The following is a 22,500-nucleotide window of genomic DNA, read 5'->3' on the forward strand; positions in this document are numbered from 1 at the left end:
CTTTTTTTCTGAACCTTTTTCTTCTGGTCTGCCTGTCTGTCTTATCCTTGGTTCCCTCTCTCTCTCTCTCTCTCTCTCTCTCTCTCTCTCTCTCTCTCTCCCCTCTCTCTCTCTCTCTCTCTCCTCTCTCTCTCTCTCTCTCTTCTCTCTTCTCTCCTCTCTCTCTCTCTCCTCTCTCTCTCTCTCTCTCTCTCTCTCACTCTTCTCTCTCTCTCTCTCTCTCTCTCTCTCTCTCTCACACACACACACACACACACACACACACACACACACACACACACACACACAACACACCGTTTACCAATTAAACAGCTTTATCTGCCTTTGTTATACACTTATTATTAGAGCTGGATAATGTTCGCCTCATTTGCTGAGTTTGACGGAAGGACCCTTGCAGAACCCTTTTAAACCCTGTTAACTAAATGCTGTTGATATTTCATTTTAACTGTTGATGCTGTGTAATCGCTTCTGTAGCATGCTGGAGGGATATAATTAGAATACCTCTGTCAGGTATCTTGTACATCCATTCCAACCGCATAAAATAACAAATCGTGTTGAAAGAAGTTGATGAGGGCTCTGGACCAAGTGTGAGCTTGAAAGGAAATTCTTGCTTTCATTTGCATCCACCGAACAATAAAACAGAGATCTGTGGTTTCTTAGAATAGTAATTGTTTTCAGGATAGGCTCAAGGCTAGAAGTGTGTTTGTTGGGGCGAGGGTATAGCTGATTGTATTAAACCCTAGTACTCTTATATTATTGACTCTGTAATAAACCTGGCAGAAACGTTAGCACACCAGGCGAAATGTTTAGTGGTATTTCATCTGTCTTTACATTCTGAGTTCAAATTCCACCAAGGTCAACTTTGCCTTTCATTCTTTCAGGGTCGATAAATTAAGTACCAGTTACGCACTGGGTTAATGTAATCGACTTAATCCCTTTGTCTGTCCTTGTTTGTCCTCTCTGTGTTTAGCCCCTTGTGGGTAGTAAAGAAATAGGTATTTCGTCTGCTGCTACGTTCTGAGTTCAAATTCCGCCGAGGTCAACTCTGCCTTTCATTCTTTCAGGGTCGATAAATTAAGTACCAGTTATGCACTGGTATCGATGTAATCGACTTAATCCCTTTGTCTGTCCTTGTTTGTCCCCTCTATGTTTAGCCCCTTGTGGGCAATAAAGAAATAAGAAATGTTGGTACACCAGGCGAAATGCTTAGTGGTATTTCGTCTGTCTTTACATTCTGAGTTCAACTTTGCCTTTCATCCTTTCAAGAGTTGTTATTAAGTACCAGTTGCATACTGGGGTTGATCAAATCGATTGCCCCCCCCCCTCCCCTTAAATTTTGAGCCTTGTCCCTTGAGTCAAAGTTAGCCTCAGCAGGATTTGAGCAAGACATTAGTTCGAAAGCAGCAACATTTTTCAATGATAATTACAGTTTCTGAATTAGGCTCATTACAAGGGGCTTTGAGGAAAAGAGGTTAATCAATTACATTGACCCCAGTATTTGACTGGTTACTTATTAACCCCAGAGGTATGAAAGGTAGAGTTGACATTGATGGGATTTGAACTTCAGAGTGTAAAGAGCCTGAACAAATAACACAAGGTATTTTTCTGCTACTCTAAACGGTCTGCTAGTTCACTGCCTTAATAATAATATTAATAATCTGTTCGTTGGCCTTTTAAAGAAGTCAAATAAAGAGTAGGTTAAAGAGAAAAGTATCCACCTTCAGTCCTCTTTCCCCGTAGCCACCAGGCAGAGAGAAACTGCTTACCCTTTCCAGCCAAATAAATAGAAGAGTATTTTCTTCATGTTGAACTTAGCTGATAGCCAGATGCTCTCTACGTGAACTACATCTGTTAGACATGCAGTGATCCCTCGCTACTTCACGGCTCAACTATCACAGATTCACGACTTCATGGATTTTTAAAATATATATATATATATATATATATGAACGCCTAAATTTTGTCATGAAATCCATTAAGTTATTAATAATAAATATTATTTCCTAGTCTAGGAACAACAAAACAAGCATAAAATAGCAAAAAAGCATATACAGGGCTGTTTGAACTTCAGACGGGCTGTGATTGGTGCAATGGAGAGAGACGACGAATCACAGCTTTCTATTTTGTAATCTGGCCTGTGTAACAGTAACAATCTTTATTTTTTTAAATCTAAAGTGTTATTGCTTAACAGTTGTCCTTGTTATTAATAGACTACTGTAATGGGTGGGTTGTCAACAGTACAGGGAGGGTTTTAAAAGTCCAAATACACGTTAAATAAATACTGTAAATATGGTGTCCCTACTTCGCGGAAATTCAGTTATCGTGGCCAGTCTCGGAACCAATCTACAGTGATAAACAAGGGATCACTGTAATTCCCCAGATCAACAATACTTGGACATTGAATTTTCTTGGTTCTGCCTTTTGTGTAAGTTGACATTACAAATCTAACAGATTTCTAGTCTCTGCGAATATACTACATTCAATACTTAAATTTCAGCATCCTACTTCATTATCCCTGCTTATTTTGCCTGCCTATAATCACATGTTTCATATGTAATTGTAATTCAATTACTATCTCCCTTTATACTTCTTTGTCTTATTCTCTCTCTCTCTCTTTCTTTCTCTTTATTTAGACAACTTGCCTGCAAATTATCGCGCCTGTAACATCAAACCAGTCTTCAAAGATTCACCATTCATTAAAGCCTTTACAGAAGTGGCCGAGAATGGTCACGGATGTTTCAGCAATGAGACTGTCAATGGCAGTGAAGTCCATGTTGTCTTTCTAAGTAACCGCTTCAGGATCAATGGAGAAGTTTACCTGGAAATAATCACAAAAAATAAAAGTAAGTTTTCTTTCAAATGTCAATCATTTTCCTTGTGTTTTTCATTCGTTTTATCTCCTTACAGATCTTCGTTTTTTTCTCTTCTTTTAGTTACTTGAGTGTAAGTCTTTGCAGGTCATTCAATTTTGTGCATTATCCTGATCAATATATGACAGCAGTAGACTACACTTGTTCTTTCAGTGTAGAATTATCGGAGCTAGGCTGGCCCATTCCAACTCACCATTTTGTCATGTTACAGTCTTTCATCATTTGTCATGATCTTTCATCACTTGTCACGGTCTTTCATCATCTCACTTATCTGTTCTAGCTCAGTGTTTCACTGTTTATCTTGTCTTTCATCATTTCACAACAAAGAAAAAAAAAAAAACCATCAATCCTATGGTGTATATCTTACTCTTTATAGCTAGATGCCTTGCCTTTCACCAGCCACATTACATTATGCATGGGTATATTTTGTATTACCACTATCACAACTGCTATAGCTATATCATTACAGAGACAAAGCAGTTGAATAGATAAATATGACTACATTACCTTCTCGTAGGTCATAAGTTCAAATCTACTGTGGGTATGTTGTGGTTCTATAATGTAAAATACAGAACTCTCTAATCTATATTGTCTCAGTTAACTCATTTGTCCAGAACAGATATGAACTCGTGTAGTATATGAAATCGTGTAGCTGGTCTCTTCTTCAGGGTAAGATTTTATCCAACTACTTAACTCTATTAAAACCAGAACTAACAAACCCATTTTTAAAAGCCCTGCAAGGCTTAAGGAGGATATCTTTATTTGTTATGTTATGTTAGGATAGTGGAAATAGCTCAATGAAATAGTTAAATTATTATTACAGTTAAATCATTATTACAGTGAGAAAGAAATGCTTACAGCACTTATGTTTCTTATTTCTTTATTGCCCACTAGGGGCTAAACATAGAGGGGACAAACAAGGACAGACAAAGGGATTAAGTTGATTACATCGACTCCTGTGTGTAACTGGTACTTATTTAATCGACCCCCAAGAGGATGAAAGGCAAAGTTGACATCAACGAAATTTGAACTCAGAATGTAACGGCAGACGAAATACTGTTAAGCATTTCGCCCAGCATGCTAACGATTCTGCCAGCTCGCCACCCTAATGTAATATAGAACTTAAAATCACATTGTTATGTAGCAAGCTCCATATCCACACAACTAATGATGAGTTGAAATCAAAACAGATTTGACATGACATTCTCCATCTTCCTAGGTGCATGGGCAGCCCTTTTTTCACTTTTCCTATTCAGAAGGTTTTTTTAACCCGATATTTACACCTTAATGTTTATAGTGGAGGTGCTTGGCTTAGTGGTTAAGAATGTTGGACTTGTGATCATAAGATTGTGGTTTCAGTTCCTAAACTTGGCAGCACATTGTGTTCTTAAGCAAAACACTTCATTTCACATTGCTCCAGTCCACTCAGCTGGGAAAAGTGAGTAATCCTGTGATGGACTGGCATCCCATCCAGGTGGGGAATTTATACGCCACGAAACTGGGAAACTGGCCCTTATGAGTAGGCGTGACTCACAAAGATAACTTTCCCTTTTTTTGTTTTTTAATCTTATAATTTATAGTTTTTTCTACTTTTGAATTCAACCATTAAAAATATTAAAGCAGGGTACCTGTAATACACCAATGTCTATTCTCTTGAAAATATTGCTCTCCTTTCGTGCACTTGTCCTCATGCCAATGCTGAAGAGTGAAATCAATATTTGGTATAGCGTTTTGGTGGTCTACATACTAACAATGTCTGCTAGGATTGCTATTGCCATGCTTTCTGTTCTTTCTCTTCTCTTCCTTTCTTTCCTTTCTTTCTTCTCTTTTTCTATAATAATCAAAGATCAGTGGTGTTAATAGTTGACCTTTGCTATCACCTATGTTGACCTGTTCAAATTTTCTTTATATCGATTCAATATATATATATATTTATATATATGTGTGTGTGTATGTGTATTACAAAATATATATATTTTGTGTGTGTGTGTGTGTGTGCGTGCGCGCGTGTGTAGCTTTAACCTAGCCTGACAGTTTAAGGGTTGTATGTTAGCGTATGCATATGCGTATATATGTCACCCACACAAGCATGTACACCAATGCATATATACACACATGCTATACTTAATGTGTAGGATACATACATACACGCACACATATATATATAGTGTGTGTGTATTATATATATATATATAGATCATGGTGATGATGAAAACACACACACACACACACACACACACATTGGCAAAAATTCGGTCTTAGTGGGTGGAAATTCAAATGATTGCTTTCTCATAGAGCATGCATACACTCTTTCACACTCACTCGTGCACACACACACACATACACACACACACATACACACACACACACACACACTGACTTTGTGTTCAATGAATGATGATGTTAAGGAAAAGGAGGAAGAATTTTGCTAATGACGACAAAATAAAGAAAAACACTTCGTATACCATCACTCCTGCCACAACCAACACCACCACCACTATCACTGCCACCTCTACTACTACTACTACTACTACCTTCATCATCACCTGTGACATCAACCATGTTCTTGTTTTCTCTTCTAATGAGAATAATGATATTTATATTATTAATATTAATCATAACAAAGGCAGCAAGCTGGCAGAATCGTTAGCACTCCAGGTGAAATGCATGGTAACATTTTGTCTGTCTTCAGGTTCTGAGTTCAAATTTTCATCAAGGTTGACTTTGCTTTACATCCTTTCGGGGTTGATAAAATAAGTACCAGTTGAACACAGGGGTCAATGTAATCGACATCCCCCACCTCCCGAAATTGCTGGCTTTGTGCCAAAATTTGAAGACAATATTAATCACAACACACCATGAAGAAGAGATGATTAGCTGAGTTACTCTCTTTTACTCTCTTTTACTTGTTTCAGTCATTTGACTGTGGCCATACTGGAGCACCACCTTTAGTCGAGCAAATCGACCCCAGGACTTATTCTTTGTAAGCCTAGTACTTATTCTATTGGTCTCTTTTGCCGAACTGCTAAGTTACAGGGACGTACACACACCAGCATCAGTTGTCAAGCGATGTTTGGGGACAAACACAGACACACATACACACACGCACATACAAACATATACATATACATACACATATATATGACAGCTTCTCTCAGTTTCTGTCTATCAAATCCACTCACAAGGCTTTGGTCGGTTTGAGGCTATAGTAAAAGACACTTGCCCAAGGTGCCACGCAGTGAGACTGAACCCGGAACCATGTGGTTCGTAAGCAAGATACTTACCACACAGCCACTTCTACACCTAAAGAGTTGTTAAAGTGTTGTACAAATTGCCTGCCAGCAGTTTGTTTTGGCTCTTTTATCTTCTGGGTTCAAATTCTTTAGGGGGTCTACGTTGCCTTTCGTCCTCCTGGTGCTGATAAAATAAAATACCAGCCAAATACTAAGGTCGATATATTTGATTGTTCCATTCCATACACTACTAACTTTGAAACCATGTGCCCAGGGGCAAACTGAGCGTATTAAAGGCCCTCAAGCATAACTGTTTACTGGGGCCCCTTTGAATGTGTGTTTTAGTAGAGTTAACATGTAGGGTGCAGGCCCCTCAGAGCTCCGGACCCCCAGCCAGTGCTTGATTGACTGACGGCTCAGTCCACCCCTGCATGTGCCTATGTTCAAACCAAATGTCCAAAACAATATATGCTGCTGCTGCTGCTGCTGCTGCTGCTGCTGCTACTACTACTACTACTACTACTACTACTGTTACTGCTGCTGCTGCTACTTCTACCACCACCACCACCACCACCACCACTACTACTACTACTACACTGGTATCACAACTGCTATTTCTGCTATATCCACCAGTACTATATTTGCTACCGTAACTACTGCTGCTGCCCATACCTACCTGTAAACTTATCTATCAATCTGCCTACCGACCAATTTTCTACCTGTGTACTTAATACCACCTGCCTGCCAAAACCACCACCACCGCCGCTGCTACTACTACTACCACTACTACTACTATTGAGCCAGGAATTGTTTGGGCCATGTGTTGGTGATGGTGGCAGAGCAATGCTTGAGTTTGATTGGAATCTGGGTTTCAGATTGGTCCAAAGATAGCCAGCAACAATGGTGAGACTTGACAAAAGATCATAAGGTGGATGACTTAATCTAGCAGCTTCTCATGCAGACATTGCTGAAGGCATTGTTGATGTCAAGTGTAACAACATTGCATTTTGTAGAAGTTCACAAGAGTCAGTGACCTAAGAAAAGCCAGCCTCCAGTAGATCCGCTTCTACTGAAACCATAAAAATAATCGCTGAGGAGGAAGAGGGAGAGAGAAAAAGAGAGTGAGAGAGAGAGAGGAGAGAGAGAGAGAGAGAGAGAGAGAGAGAGAGAGAGAGAGAGAGCAAGGTGATGAAGAACGTGGTTGTTAAATGTCTACTTTCATTATCTTTGAGATGTTTGAATTGTGAAAGAAATTTCTCTTTTTAAGAATAGAAGAAACTGTTGCATGTTTCTGAAGATTATGATTGATTTTTGGAGAGAGAAGGGGAGAGAGGGAGCAGAGAGAGAGAGAGAGAGAGAGAGAGAGAGTGTGTGTGTGTGAGAGAGGGAGCAGAGAGAGAGAGAGAGAGAGAGAGATCTTGAGTTCATTGAGGCCAGGATTTAGCTCTGGAGCACAGTGAACAAGTGTAATGGAAGGGATGCTGTCAAGACCGATTATATTACAGAGATGGAAGAACCTGGGAAGTTTTTCATACTGGCATATTGGTTACTGTGTGTGTGGAATGGTGGTGAGATTTGGAGTGTGGAGAATTTCCGAAGACTTCTGTTGATTGCATGCAGTGTACAATGTACATTTGGAAACAAAAGTGAACAACAAATAAGATTTTTTTTTCTCGTTTTTTTTTCTTCTTTTTTTTTTATCCCAGCAAGTTTGCTACTGATAGTTCCATCTTGGTGTAGGAGTGGTATGCAGGAGGATTCTGCAAAGTTTCTAGAAGCCCCTTGGCAAGGGTCCAGAAGATTCACATGCAGTTTTGCATTAGAGGGATGTGAGAAAGAGCATGAGAGAAGAAAAGGAGAGAGAGAGAGAGAGAGGGGGATTCCAGTATAATAATGTATGCTGAAAGAGGGAAAGGAGAGAGAAAGAGAGAGAGAGGGGGGAGGGAGGGAGGGAGGGAGGTGGATTGCTAATGTAATGTATGCTGAGAGAGAGAAGGCAAAGGAATTTAGGATAGATAGACTTCCTAGAACAACATTGAACAGAATACTACATGCTGTATCACATGATCAAATGGAAAGAGCATGTCATGTGACAACAACCGAAATAAGTAAAAAAAATACATTAATATTGTTTTATCTGTTGCTTATATTTTTTATACATTATATTGTGATAATTATGTTTAATGCATCAAATGAATTTAAGAAATATAATTTTAATCCATTTCTGAAAGGGGAATTATAATGATGATCCCTTATTTATTTACTGTATGTATATATATATATAGATATATATATATATATATATGTATTACATACATATAAGTAGGATGACCACTATGTGGACAACCCTTATGCTAGAAGTAGATCTGCTATGGTCTCGAGAACATTTCTTAGTGATAAGACCATAGCGGATCTACTTCTAGCATAAGGATTGTCCACTTAGTGGTCATCCCTCTCATATGTATGTAATGCAATTTTCTGAACCTTCAGATTTTTTTTATATGCTAGATCACTGGTTTTAAATTGATGTTAATTAAATTAATATCCAATTTTTCACCCTCATTTTAAATATAGGTGTATTTATGTATATATATATATATATGCCTTGTTTTTCAGGGCAAAGCCATCCTAATCCATTAATTATTATCCTGGGTTCCCGGAAGCAAGTAACATGGAAAGTTCGCTTACCAAATATAGACAGCGGCAGAGGTGAACATCTAATTGTTGTAAGTATTGGAATTTATTACCATAATGCTTCGTTTTCATTGCTACTATTTTTTATGCATATGAGTATGTTCATGTGTGTATTTAATATACATACATGTACACTCACACACACATTGCATAAATACTTGCATACACTATACATGTATGCACAAAGGGAATGGTGTATCTGTTTATAATATTTATCTGGCTTGCATATCTAAACTCTATTGTTGGTAACTGTCATTAGTTTGTGTGCCTTAATTAGCATTGCATGAGCAAATTTATAATGCTTACACAGCTGATCGAATTCATTTGTGTCAGTCGGACAAATAAAAACGTACAAATAAAATTAGGGCAATATTTTTATTCTCTTATTCATTTCAGTCATTTGACTGCAGCCATGCTGGAGCACCGCCTTTAGTTGAACAAATTGACCCCAGGACCTATTCTTTGTAAGCCTGGTACTTATTCTATCGGTCTCTTTTGCCGAACTGCTAAGTTACGGGGACGTAAACACACCAACATCAGTTGTCAAATGATAGTGGTGGTGGTGGTGGTGGGGTAACAAATGCATACATATATAAATATATATATGACAGGCTTCTTTCAGTTTCCATCTAACAAATCCACTCACAAGGCTTTGGTCAGCCCAAGGCTATAGTAGACGACACTTGCCCAAGGTGTCACGCAGTGAAACTGAGCCCAGAACTGTGTGGTTGGTAAACTTGCCACTTACCACACAGTCACTCCTATACCTATATATATATATTTATACACACACTCATATACATATGTATATATATATATATATATATATATATATATATATATATATATATATATATACATATTATATATATATATGTGTGTGTGTGTGTGTGTGTGTGTGTGTTTATGTATGTATATATATTAAGAGAAGGCCAGTCATTAAAGCATTTGCTTCTATTTGTTTTTAAATATATTGATTTCTCTGGCTGACAACATGTGGAGACCTATTTAGTAGATAAGGGGTGGAGACTAGCTGACTGAATTGAACCACAGTATATAACTAGTGCATATTTCCTTATCCCTCTCTCCATATCGATAAAAAGAAAGTCACCAAGTTTGCTGTCCAAATTGATGCCATTACTAAACCCTTTAATATTTAAACCAACCATATCAGGCACAAACATTCTACATTCCCATCTGTTCAAACTGGCCAGATTCAACTTCTTACACCTACCCTACAATGTCATTCTAAAAATAAATAATCGAATCATCAAAGATCTCAGTGCTCCAAAGTCGTGCATGATTAATTCAAAACAATGTGGATGAATAAGCATTACATTTGATCGAGTAATATGAATGCTGAAGGGTTAACCTTACTTTTGGATATTCTTTGAAAAACTCATTCTGTTGCAAGCATTTGAATCGGGCCTTCAAATTCCTTCTCACTTAGGTTTGTCTTGTGAATACTCAAGCTAAGTATTTTCTTTACCATCTTGAAGGATTTTCCATATTCATAGACACTGCGGCTGACTTCTAATAAATGGTGTTAAATGGCCCCTGTGCCGGTGGCACGTAAAAAGCACCCACTACACTCACGGAGTGGTTGGTGTTAGTTAGGAAGGGCATCCAGCTGTAGAAACACTGCCAGATCAGACTGGATCCTGGCGCAACCTCCTGGATTCCCAGACACTGGTCGAACCGTCCAACTCATGCTAGCACGGAAAACAGACGTTAAACGATGATGATGAACTACAACATTATATAGTAGATGAGATCAACCCCTGTCGAAATTTCAATTTCAATTACTGAGCGACTGAGATTTTTGCAGTGGTAGGAGTCAGAGATAGTCGATAACATTGACCCCACCCCCACCCCACCCCCAGTGCTCAACTGGCACTTATTTCATTGAACTTGAACTACTGTTCAAGGATGAATGCCAAAACCAGCCTTAGTGGAATTTGAACTCAGAATGCAAAAACGGACAGAATTCTCTAAGCATATTGTCCAGCTTGCTAACAATCCTGCCCAGTGTACCCATCATGACTACCCGTCTGATAAGAGTACATGTCCCTGTAACATTTCCTTTGCCATTGCTTTTGTGGCAATAAAAAGAAAAAGATTGCCATTGTTTTTGTTCTTGTGATAGACTACAGATTGTCTTTTCTCAGATGCCATTCTAATCCCTGAATACATAGCAGACATGAGAGCAGGATTATAAATGCCAGTGGTGGGAATGAAAGCCTAAAATATTTTGAAATCTATTGGGTTGTCCAGAAAGTTTGTGTCGATTTTTAAAGGAAAGAAAAAGGTCAATAAATACTTGCCATTACATTTTTAATCAACCAAATATGAACCATTTTGTTGCACAATGCATCTCCATTTTCCCAGAACTGAGGGGGTTTCATGGCAAAGAATTCATCAAGGTATCTTTTTACGTCATCCAAGGAATTGAAATTTTTACCATTAAGACTATTCTGCAGAGACCTGAATAAGTGGAAATCTGAAGGAGCAATATCTGGTGAAGACGGAGGGTGGGGTAACACATCCCAGCCGAGCTGCAGCAATTTTTGTCTGGTTCCCAAAGCATCAAGTGCCGAAAATGAACTTTCTTATCTTCCATTTTAAAGGGTTACAGAATTAACACAGGTTATAGGAACATAAACCTTCTTCCAAGAAAAGATAGCTTAAACTGTGCTCTAAATGGAGGTGTAGTCAAATCCTATTTTATGGACTCAACCATGTTCTTAAGTAAGTCGAAATGTAAGCTACTATAAATCGGCACGAACTTTCCGGACATCCCAATACCATGATCTATGACAACAGATGAGATGGAATAGCAGTGATGGTAGCAGTGGCTTTATTTTTGATAATGGAGGAGGTTGAGAAAGAGGAGGAGAAACATAATCTAGGAGATTTCTTGCAAAAATCTGGGTCATTTAGTTTTAAATACAAAATTAAATTTGTTTCCTGCCCCACATAAATATTATTACTTTCTCAACTAGTTTGACTGACAGATTGAACATTAGTGTCAAATGTTCTAATATATAAAACAGAATGATGTTGTTGTTGTTGACATCATTATTTAACCCCGGGTCATCTCTGATTAAGTAGACCTATTATCAAAAGCATTCCTCCCATAATCATATTTAACACTATGATATCCAATGTTGTCTCAGATGTTAACTTATTTATGAGAGTAGGGTGGGATTTATGGAAACTTTGGCTGCTATTTCTAGCTGGCTGAATAGTCACGTAAAGCCAGTTACTCTTTTTACCCTTTTACTTGTTTCAGTATATTTGACTGGGGCCATGCTGGAGCACCGCCTTTAGTTGAGCAAATCGACCCCAGGACTTATTCTTTGTAAGCCTAGTACTTATTCTATCGGTATCTTTTGCCGAATCGCTAAGTTATGGGGACGTAAACACACCAACATTGGTTGTCCAGCGATGGTAGGGGGACAAACACAGACACACAAACAAACACACACACACACATACATATATAAGTGCAGGAGTGGCTGTGTGGTAAGTAGCTTGCTTACCAACCACATGGTTCCGGGTTCAGTCCCACTGCGTAGCACCTTCAGCGAGATTGAACCTGAAACCATGTGGTTGGGAAGCAAGCTTCTTACCACACAGCCACATCTGGGGGGCTGCAAATTGGATTTAACTCATTCCACTTATGACTGGTTATTGGTGTTTTGGAAAGCAGTGAATGCTGTAGTTATTATCTGTTATTCTTCCAACATCACATCCTTGGATAGGCAGAAACTTATTAATCTTTTTGTTAGTTGTAAAGACAGTATGTATTGTTTTTCGGTGCTTGCGCTTCTTTATTGTAACTATTATTATTATTATTATTATGATTATTATTATTATTACTACTATCACTAGCTGGCCCCATGCCATAAAAAATTATGGCTAATTGTAGTATTTTGGAGTTGAAACGCTGTCCTGATTTTTCTTTTTAGCATTGAATTTTTACCATCCCACTTTCATTGCGCGTGTGCGCACGTATACACACACACACACACACCTCCACACACACAAATATTCACATACCTCTGTTTTACATGCACACACATATGGTCACACCCCTTCCTTCCTTATTCATTTATCACCTGTTTCTCATTCATATATTGTGACAGAGAAAAACACAAGAGTATCATTATAGTAGATTATTATTATTATTATTGGTATGGTGGCAAGCTGGCAGAATTGAGTGGCAACTTTGTCTATCTATACAGTCTTAATTCAAATTCTGCAGAGGTTCACTTTGCATTTCATCCTTTTGAGGAAGTTTTTTTAGTCTTGTGAGGAAGTTGCATAGCAACCTCATTAGTGTTGGTGCCACAAAAATGCACACTGTACACTGTATAAAATGGTTGGCATTAGAAAGGGTACCCAGCAATAGAAACTATGCTCAAGTAGCCATTGGAACTTGACACAGTCCTGTTGGTTCATTGGATCCTGTTGGATCATCCAACCCATGTCAGCATAGAAGATGGTCATTAAATGATAATGGTGGTGGTAGTGGCAGTGTTGTATTGAGTTCTGTGTCATCATCATCATCATCGTTTAATGTCCATTTTCCATGCTAGCACGGGTTGGACAGTTCGACTGGGGTCTGGGAAGCCAGGAGGCTGCACCAGGCTCCAGTCTGATCTGGCAGTGTTTCTACAGCTGGATGCCCTTCCTAACGCCAACTGTGTCACTCAGTTGTAAAACCAAATTTGTGTACACTTATACAGATATGCAAATATTTCTTTTCTTTTTCAGACATATCTCCGTTCGACGGTAAAGTTCATCAAAAAGTTGGATTACGTAGACATCAGTAAATATGGAAACTTTCCAACCCGTGCCAAGAAACTTCTGAAATGGGTTAGCAACAAGTATCAGGTCATAACATCATACACTCGATTTCATTCCAGGAGTCGACATCTACGGCTGCAAGTCGGAATAAGTAAGTATACTTTCATTGCACTTTGTAGTTTTACCGTTTCACATTTACAATAAACGAAGGACATATGATTATATTGCTTATTATTTTTTTTATTTTCATTTTATGCCATTCACGGTCAGTTGGTAGAGTGACAGCAGCATTTGACTAAATATATCTATAGTGCAGTTTACAGTTTAGACTTCTCTTCTCATCACAGAACTGAATTTATTCCTCTGTTCTACCTCTGTTTCAGTATTTGCCAACACACAACACCCATCACTAGTTTCTTTGGATCCTGTTTTACTATGATTCTGTTTATACATACACATACACACACATTCACATTTTTACACATACATAATACATACACATATGTACGATAGTATTCATATAAGCATGCTATCTTAAAAGTAACATATTTGGCATTTCGAATGAATTTTGTATATAGGGAATATTTATGCCTGTTCTGATTCATAAGTATATGAATAATCAGCATGAATGCATTACATTATGCTTCTCTTTGTATATGTCAGCGTTATCATCATCATTTTTCTAACATCCACTTTTCCATACCTGCATGGATCGGATGAAGTTCAGTCGAGGCAGATTTTCTCTGGCCACATGTTCACCAACCCTCACCTGTTTTCAGGCAAGGTAATATTTCTCCATGGTCAGACATGTGTTTGCAGAAGATTTGACTAGGAGACACAAATGTACACACAACTCATTCACATATATGCGATGGGGCTTCTTTCAGTTTCCATCTACCTAGACTTTGTTTTGCCTGAGGCTGCAGTAGAAGATATCTTGCCAAAGTGCCATACAATGGGACTAAAACAAAAACGATGTGGTTGGGAAGCAAACTTATTAACCTCACAGCCATAACCATCTCCTATTAATATATCTGTCAAGTTCTCTGTTTCCCCCTTTACACTTTACATTGTGACATTTCTGTGATACATGATCCCTATTGATTGGTTTTTTTACTTTTTTTTTCTTTTTATGATCCCTTTTCATCGAAAACCTACCCCACTTTTTTTTTCTCCCCAAAAAGAAAAGCTCCACTTTGTAATTTGTCCCATCTGTGTTCAGCCCTGTGTGGCTAATAAGGAAACATATCTTACTGTATGGTACCCTGGGTAGATATCTGTTGTTTTGGAGTTCATCAGTGTCTTGTGATTTGAGTTGATTGATAGAAACTATGAAAAACCTCACACACACGCACACACACACTCGTCATTTATTGAAGCTGAATTCTTGTCTCTTGGAGCTCAACTTTCAATACTGCTTGTTTAGAGCACTCCACTCTTATTCGACGCAATTTGTTTATATACATCCATTCATTCATTCATACATACATACATTCATATGACTATAAATGTGTGTGTGTATGCATGCGCACACAGAAGGATATGACTACATATTTGTGTGTGCATGCGTATAATGCATTTTTAAAATATACTTTTTTCTTTTGTGGTTGTAAGAGAGAAACATGAAAACAGATACCAAAAACAAAAAAAAAAAAAACCGAGAGCAATTCTATTCACTTTCATGCTTGTTTTCTATATGTATGCCACAAACATTCTTTAGTGAGAGATATAAACACATCTGTACCGTTTACTCTTGGTTTTCCCATCACTTAGATCATAACAAAATCTGCATTCAGCTATATCTATATAAAATATTTTTATAACATCTTTGTATATATTTGTCTGCTTAATCTTATATAAGTATATCTGTGTGTGTATGTTTCTTTTTTTTTTGTGCATTTGTATGTATACGTGTGTACAAATATTTATATGTGCATGGATATATATATCAGTATTTATCTATCTGTCTCTTTCTATTTCTTTGTCTATCTATCTGTCCGTCTGTCTATATATCCATCTGTCAGTCTGTCTGTCTATATATCCCTGTATCTGTCTTTCAGTCTTTGTCTGTCTATCTATCTATCTGTCTGTCTTTCTATATATCCATCTATCTGTCTGTCTGTCTATATATCCATCTATCTATCTGTCTGTCTATATATCCACTTATCTCTCTGTCTGTCTATATATCCATCTATCTACCTGTCTGTCTATATATCCATCTATCTATCTGTCTGTCTATATATCCATCTATCTCTCTGTCTGTCTATATATCCATCTGTCTGTCTGTCTATATATCCATCTATCTATCTGTCTGTCTATATATCCAACTATCTATCTGTCTGTCTATATATCCATCTATCTGTCTAACTATATATATATCCATCTGTCTATCTGTCTTTATAGCTATCTACCTATCTCGCTGTCTGTCAGTGTGTGTGTGTGAATTTAAAGTATGTTAAACGAAATGCAAGAAAACTAGCTCTAACTATATACATATTGTGTGTGTGTGTGTGTGTGTGTGTGTGTGTGTGTAATTGATGTTTATTATATGTTTATTATATGATCATTTTTATCTTTCTGTTTAGATTCAAAAGCACCACCACAGTGCATTTTACGGAAGAATGCAGAAATGCCTTATGCGTCTACAATTTCCTATAATAGCATACCGTTTGGAGGCTGTGCAGTAACCACAAACCAACACTATTCTTTTAGGTCTGATCAACTATATTAACATTTTACACTGCATCTTGTGCATGCTCTTGTATATGTATGCAATTGTGTGTGCATGCACAACTGAGACAGGGAGACAGTGACATATGTATGTCCTGGTTCCACTGTCATTGGAAATCCACAGTTTTCATCTGTTCCTATATAATTCTTTAATTTTGATGTTATTTCGTTTTGTTTCTCTTAACATTATCATTGTCCTGGGGTTGATGTAAACGACTAGTCTCCTGTCCCCGAATTTCAGGCCGTGTGCCTTTAGTAGAAAGGATTATTGTTATTATTATCATCGTGGAGGCGCAATGGTCCAGTGGCTTACAAAATGAGTAGTATAAACCCGTATCCAATCACAATGTAAAACGTCCAGGAAATTCACCATTCTGGAGTTAACATCACAGATGATGTTAAGATTAAAGAAATCCTTTAAGAAACCTCTCAGGGATTTCCTCAGTCTATTCAATGCAGCTTTAGACTGGCTATGTACAGCTAGAAGTGCATCATCCCTATACAGTCCCCCGGTGAGGAGAGGAAAGGAGGTATAGGCCCACTAAGTCAGTCACCTGTGCAGAATCAGATGGCCCCGTGGTTATATCAAAGAAATTGGTGAAATCAACTCTCTGTCAATCACATTCGTTGCAGGATATGAGGGTCTCCTTTGCCGCTAATGTTACATCAATATCTAAACTAGGTATATCCGAAAATTTTCGGGTAAGAATCAAGGCTTTTTTCAGATATAGAATTATAATAGTTTGAGATATCAAATGTATAAAATCTAAATTAGGTTTATCCTTAAGGGAATCACACCATAGGATAACATCCCCAGTAAATTTCCATAAAGGAAGTTGAACCTTATCACTCATTTTTATATTTGTCTATTAGGTTTTTTGATAGTTTATGAATTTTTAGTTGTGTATATTTAAATTTCTTGACAGGTTGTTGTATTTGTATTTTATTCGATTATATATTTTTACCTGCTGTGTATTATAATATGTGTATTATTTTTTATGCGTTTGAAAACATGGTGATTTTTTACACATGATTAAATGTTTGAGAGTGGTATTGTATGTAAAGTCGTTAACCCAAATTTAATTTAATGTTTGTTCTATAACCAATGCTTCTTTACATATATATATTTATATATATACACGACAAGCTTCTTTCAGTTTCTGTCTACCGAATCCACTCACAAAGCTTTGGTTGGCCTGAGGCTATAGTAGAAGACACTTGCCCAAGATCCTATGCAGATTATAGGCACAGGAGTGGCTGTGTGGTAAATAGCTTGCTTACCACCCACATGGTTCCAGGTTCAGTCCCACTGCGTAGCATCTTGGGCAAGTGTCTTCTACTATAGCCTCGGGCTGACCAAAGCCTTGTGAGTGAATTTGGTAGATGGAAACTGAAAGAAGCCCGTCATATATATGTATTTATATGTGTGTGTATGTTTGTGTGTCTGTGTTTATCCCCCTAGCATTGCTTGACAACCGATGCTGGTGTGTTTATGTCCCCGTAACTTAGCGGTTTGGCAAAACAGACTGATAGAATAAGTACTAGGCTTACAAAGAATAAGACCCAGGGTCTATTTGCTCTACTAAAAGCGGTGCTCCAGCATGGTTACAGTCAAATGACTGAAACAAGTAAAAGAGTAAGTGTGGGATTAAATCCAGAACCATGTGGTTGGGAAGCAAGCTTCTTACCACACAGGTATGCCTGACCCACTTTGCGAGACTCTAGGTTTATGAGTTTTATTTTTCAGCTCACTTTTGTATAGTGAGCTGAAATTTTTCAAGCACAAGATCCCAATTTTGAACGAAGTGTATAAGTTTCTACTATCATAACAAAAGCTTTTGCATGCTACCAAGAAATTTATCAAGAGTGAGAAAAAGCTTCTTCTAATCAAACAACTCTAGACTTGTCTTTTTTAAAGAGAAATCTAACAGTTCATCTACGAGTGCTTGTGAATTGGTGATCACAAGTACAAGTGATGGTGTGCATGAGTCTGATGCAAGTGAAAGCAATTCAGAAAATGATTATAATAATAATATTTTTATTATAAATGATCTTTACTTTCTTATTACTTTACATAAAATATTCTTTATATTTTACTGTTGTTTTATTGCCATTTATTTACGAGTATTATAAATATTATTGGTGAAATAGTTTTCTGGGAACAGATTAAGATTTATAACATTGCTACTATGGGAAATTATTGCTCTGCTTTATGAGTTTTCACTTTATGAGCAATCTCCTGGAACAAATTAACTCATATGCCAAGGCATTACTGTATTTAATAAGTTTAACCCTTTAGTATTCAGATTAATCTGTCAGATGTAATTAAATGATCATTGTCGTCGTCGTCGTTTAACATCCACTTTCCATGCTGGCGTGGGTTGGACGGTTTCACTGAGGACTGGTGAGCCAGAGGCTGCATCAGGCTCAATCTGATCTGGCAAAGTTTCTACAGCTGGATGCCCTTCCTAACACCAACCACTCTGCGATATAGAGGGTGCTTTTACATGCCACTGGCACGAGGGCCAGTCAGGTGGTTCTGGCAACGATCACACTCAAAAGGTGTTTTTTATGTACTACCTGCATGTGTGCCAGTAAGGCGATGATGGCAGTGATCACGCGCAAACAGTGGTTTTTACATGTCATTGGCACAGGAGCCAATCCATGGCCCTGGCAACGATCATGCTCGGATGTGCTTTTAATATTTCACTGGCACAAGTGCCAATCGGGTGGTACTGTCATCGGCCATGTCAGTGATTTTGATTTTGATATCACTTGCCTCAATAGGTCTTTGCAAGCTAAGTTTATTGTCCAATGAATTAGGGGTATTCATAAGTGGGCTGGTCACACCTACTGGCATAGGCTATGGTCTCACTTGGCATGCTGGGTCTTCTCAAGCACAGCATATCTCCAAAGGTCTTGGTCACTTGTCATTGCCTCGGTAAGGCCCAATGTTTGAAGGTCGTGCTTCACCACTTCATCCCAGGTTTTCCTGGGTCTACCTCTTTCACAAGTTCCCTCAACTGCTAATTGAATTCCTTTGTTTTAAATTTATTTTGCATTATCTCCTAACTTTGAAATTTTGATGATGTGATTGTTTGTATTCTAAATGACATTGCAAGATAGATGTGAAAGGCTAGATCTGGTAGGTGTCAATATTAAACAGAATATTTGGCCAATTGTTGCCTATTTAAAAGTTTAAAGGGTTAAAAACAAATTCTCTTTATTTCATTTGTATTACTTACTATTTTTTTTATCTCAGTTGTACTTCCTCTATTTGCTTAAATTATATCTCTTCTTTTGGTTTTTATGTTTCTGTTTAACAGCCCAAAACATATAATTGAGGTTAGTGGAGCCAGGAAATCACCCTTAAATGAAATCATTATTGAACTTCGGCCTTACAATGTTAAAAACCCAAATGTTAGAATAACACTTGTATTGAAAGCATCGGATGATAACGTTGTTTGGGTTATTCGTTCACGCAAAATTATGGGTTCCTTGGATATTTATGTAAGTAAATATTTCTTCAAATTTTTATTTTTTCTAATGTTTTTTTTTTAAGTAAAGTACTCCTTCCTTCTGTGTCTAAGATGATGTTAGCATCTTCATTCATAATGTTCTAATTGTGTGTTTTTGTTACACTTTTAGTCTTTCCTTTTCCTGAGTTTTATATCTTGTTTACATGGTTTCGTGTATGTTTCTTACAAAATTGAGGAAGGAAAGAAAAAAAGAAAGGAAGAAGAAAACAATAATTTGTGTCAGTTGTTTTGTTTAAAAACGGGTTCAAGGTGTAGGAAATATGAGCAAAACTAAAACAATGTATTTAGTTACATTCTATTAGAAAAAAATATTTCCTCAAAGAGAAAAAATAATTGCAAATTGATCTCCTTTTTCACCGCACAGGATGTCACATTCTACTTAGCAAATATGGTGATTCTATGGCATGAACCGAGAGTGTTGTACACAGACATTGAGGCATACAAATTTGGCCTTTATGTGTATCTACATATATATATATATATATATATATATATACACACACACATACTTATATATATATATATATATATATATATACACACACACATACTTATATATATATATATATATATATATATAGAGAGAGAGAGAGAGAGCAATAAGAAAATGGAGGGAATCAATAGATATATATGTATGTATAGAGTGTTATGTGTGTTGTACAGATATTGAATATTGAAAAAAAGGTCGCCAGAATTTTAGGGGAAAAATCTTTTTATTTAGTCATTATTATTAGCGCTTTCGTCATTTCTCGAAAAAACAAAAACACACACACACACACACTGACAGACAGAGAGCCAGACAGACATCATCATCATCATCATCATTTATTGTCTGTTTTCCATGCTTGTATGGGTTGGACGGTTTGACTGGGGACTGGCAAGCCAGGAGGCTGCATGAAGCTCTAATCTGATCTGGCAAGGTTTCTACAGCTTGATGCCCTTCCTAACACCAACCACTCCGAGAGTGTAGTGGGTGCTTTTTGACAGAGATATATGTATACATACATATATTTTACTTACTTCAGTCATTTGACTGCAGACATGTTGAGGAATCTGCTTGAAGAGTTTTAGTCAGAGAAATTGACTCCTGAAGTTATTTTAATTTTTTTATGTCTTGTACTTATTCTGTTGGTGTCTGTTGCTGAACCTCTAAGTTACAGGGACAAGAACATGCCAAAACCAGTTGTGAAACAGTGGTGGGGGACAAACACAGACACGAAGACACACATGTGTCTTTGTGTTGGCTTGCCACAACAATGGGTAACAATGCAAGCTGAAGGAAAATTAATAGCATCATTTTCAATAATCTTAGCAGTAAGTGCTTTTGTTTCTTCCATACCCGGCAAATGAAGGAAGAGAGAGAGAGAGAGAGAGAGAGATGTGGGGAGGACTGTTTTGGTGGCAACAAGGTACTGCACAGTGAGTTTGAACCTGAATTACAGAGTTTGGAAGCAAGCTTCTTAAACATGTAAATAGATATTTGTGTCTACAAGGAAAATGTTGGCAATAACTTCGGTGTCAGTTTGAAGCTTTCAATTGTCAAAGCTAATTTGGTACACTTGAATGATTCTTCAATTAATATTTGTCTCTTTTTAGACATAAAAACAAACCCATAAATTTAAATCAGATTGATACTCAAAAAAATGAATTTAAGAATAACAACAGAGCATTTACTGATTGGATACTACATCGGCACCAAAATTAGAATTAAATTTATTGTGTTTGGCATGTAAAAAAGCACCTACCAGCTGTAGAAACCATGTCAAATCAGACTGGAACCTGGTGCAGCTCCCCAGCTTACCAATTTTCATGAAACCGTCCAACCCATGCCAGCATGGAAAACAGACATTAAGTGGTGGTGGTGGTGGTGGTGGCGGTGGCAGCGAAGATGATCTGATTGATTGGGATTGCTTCCTATGTAGTTTCAGATTCAATCCCGTTGCATGGCACCTTGAGCAAGTGTCTTCTACTACAGCCCCATATGTCCAAAGCCATGCAAGTGAATTTGATCAATGGAAACTGAAAGAAGCCTGTGGTGTGTGTGTGTGTGAGTGATTTAGTATTTCCCTCTTGTCTATCAATAGTTGTAAACAACATCTGCACAGTGTTGCTTGTTTGCTGTCCATCATGAAAGCTTGTCCAGGCTGTTGATTATTCAATAAGTTGGGAAATTATGAACTGATTTGGGAACAGGTGGAAGTTGGTGATGGAAATAGCATCTGGCTGTAGAAAACTGCCCTGACACACTCTAATCTGATCAATGCAAGCACAGAAAAGTAGACGTTAGATACACACGTACACACACATATACATGAGGCAAACATATTCCATTGGACATGTAATGTTGATGTGCATGAACAATAGGGCACAAATAAGTTGAATGGAAAACTGAGTATAAAAGGAGTCAGATATGGTATGAGAGAGAGAGAGAGAGAGAGAAGATCTTGGCTGATATAGGCTTGAGGCATGGATGAAGGATAACAGTTGGATCAATAAATGCCAAGTAATCCAAGAAAAAAAAAAGCAGGAAGACATGAGAAGAATATGGTGAAAGGATATGACAAAGGAAAAAGATGGCCATAAGTGGTGTGGTGAGACCCTGTACTGGAGAAGGCCTAGCAA

At 37.5% G+C, this 22,500-nt stretch overlaps 1 protein-coding gene across 1 annotated transcript in view; it reads left to right on the forward strand.

Moving 5' to 3' along the window:
* The window catches only part of LOC115222562 (transforming growth factor beta receptor type 3-like), a 216,478-nt gene that overhangs the window by 158,535 nt on the left and 35,443 nt on the right, over nucleotides 1-22,500 (forward strand). Inside the window, exons 3-7 of the mRNA XM_036504801.1 lie at nucleotides 2,634-2,843; nucleotides 8,720-8,829; nucleotides 13,577-13,760; nucleotides 16,195-16,321; nucleotides 19,666-19,849. Coding sequence (XP_036360694.1) covers nucleotides 2,634-2,843; nucleotides 8,720-8,829; nucleotides 13,577-13,760; nucleotides 16,195-16,321; nucleotides 19,666-19,849 — 815 coding nt within the window. The remainder of the gene's footprint in view (nucleotides 1-2,633; nucleotides 2,844-8,719; nucleotides 8,830-13,576; nucleotides 13,761-16,194; nucleotides 16,322-19,665; nucleotides 19,850-22,500) is intronic.

The sequence above is a fragment of the Octopus sinensis genome, linkage group LG1 (genome assembly GCF_006345805.1).
Source record: "Octopus sinensis linkage group LG1, ASM634580v1, whole genome shotgun sequence".
NCBI lineage: Eukaryota > Metazoa > Mollusca > Cephalopoda > Octopoda > Octopodidae > Octopus > Octopus sinensis.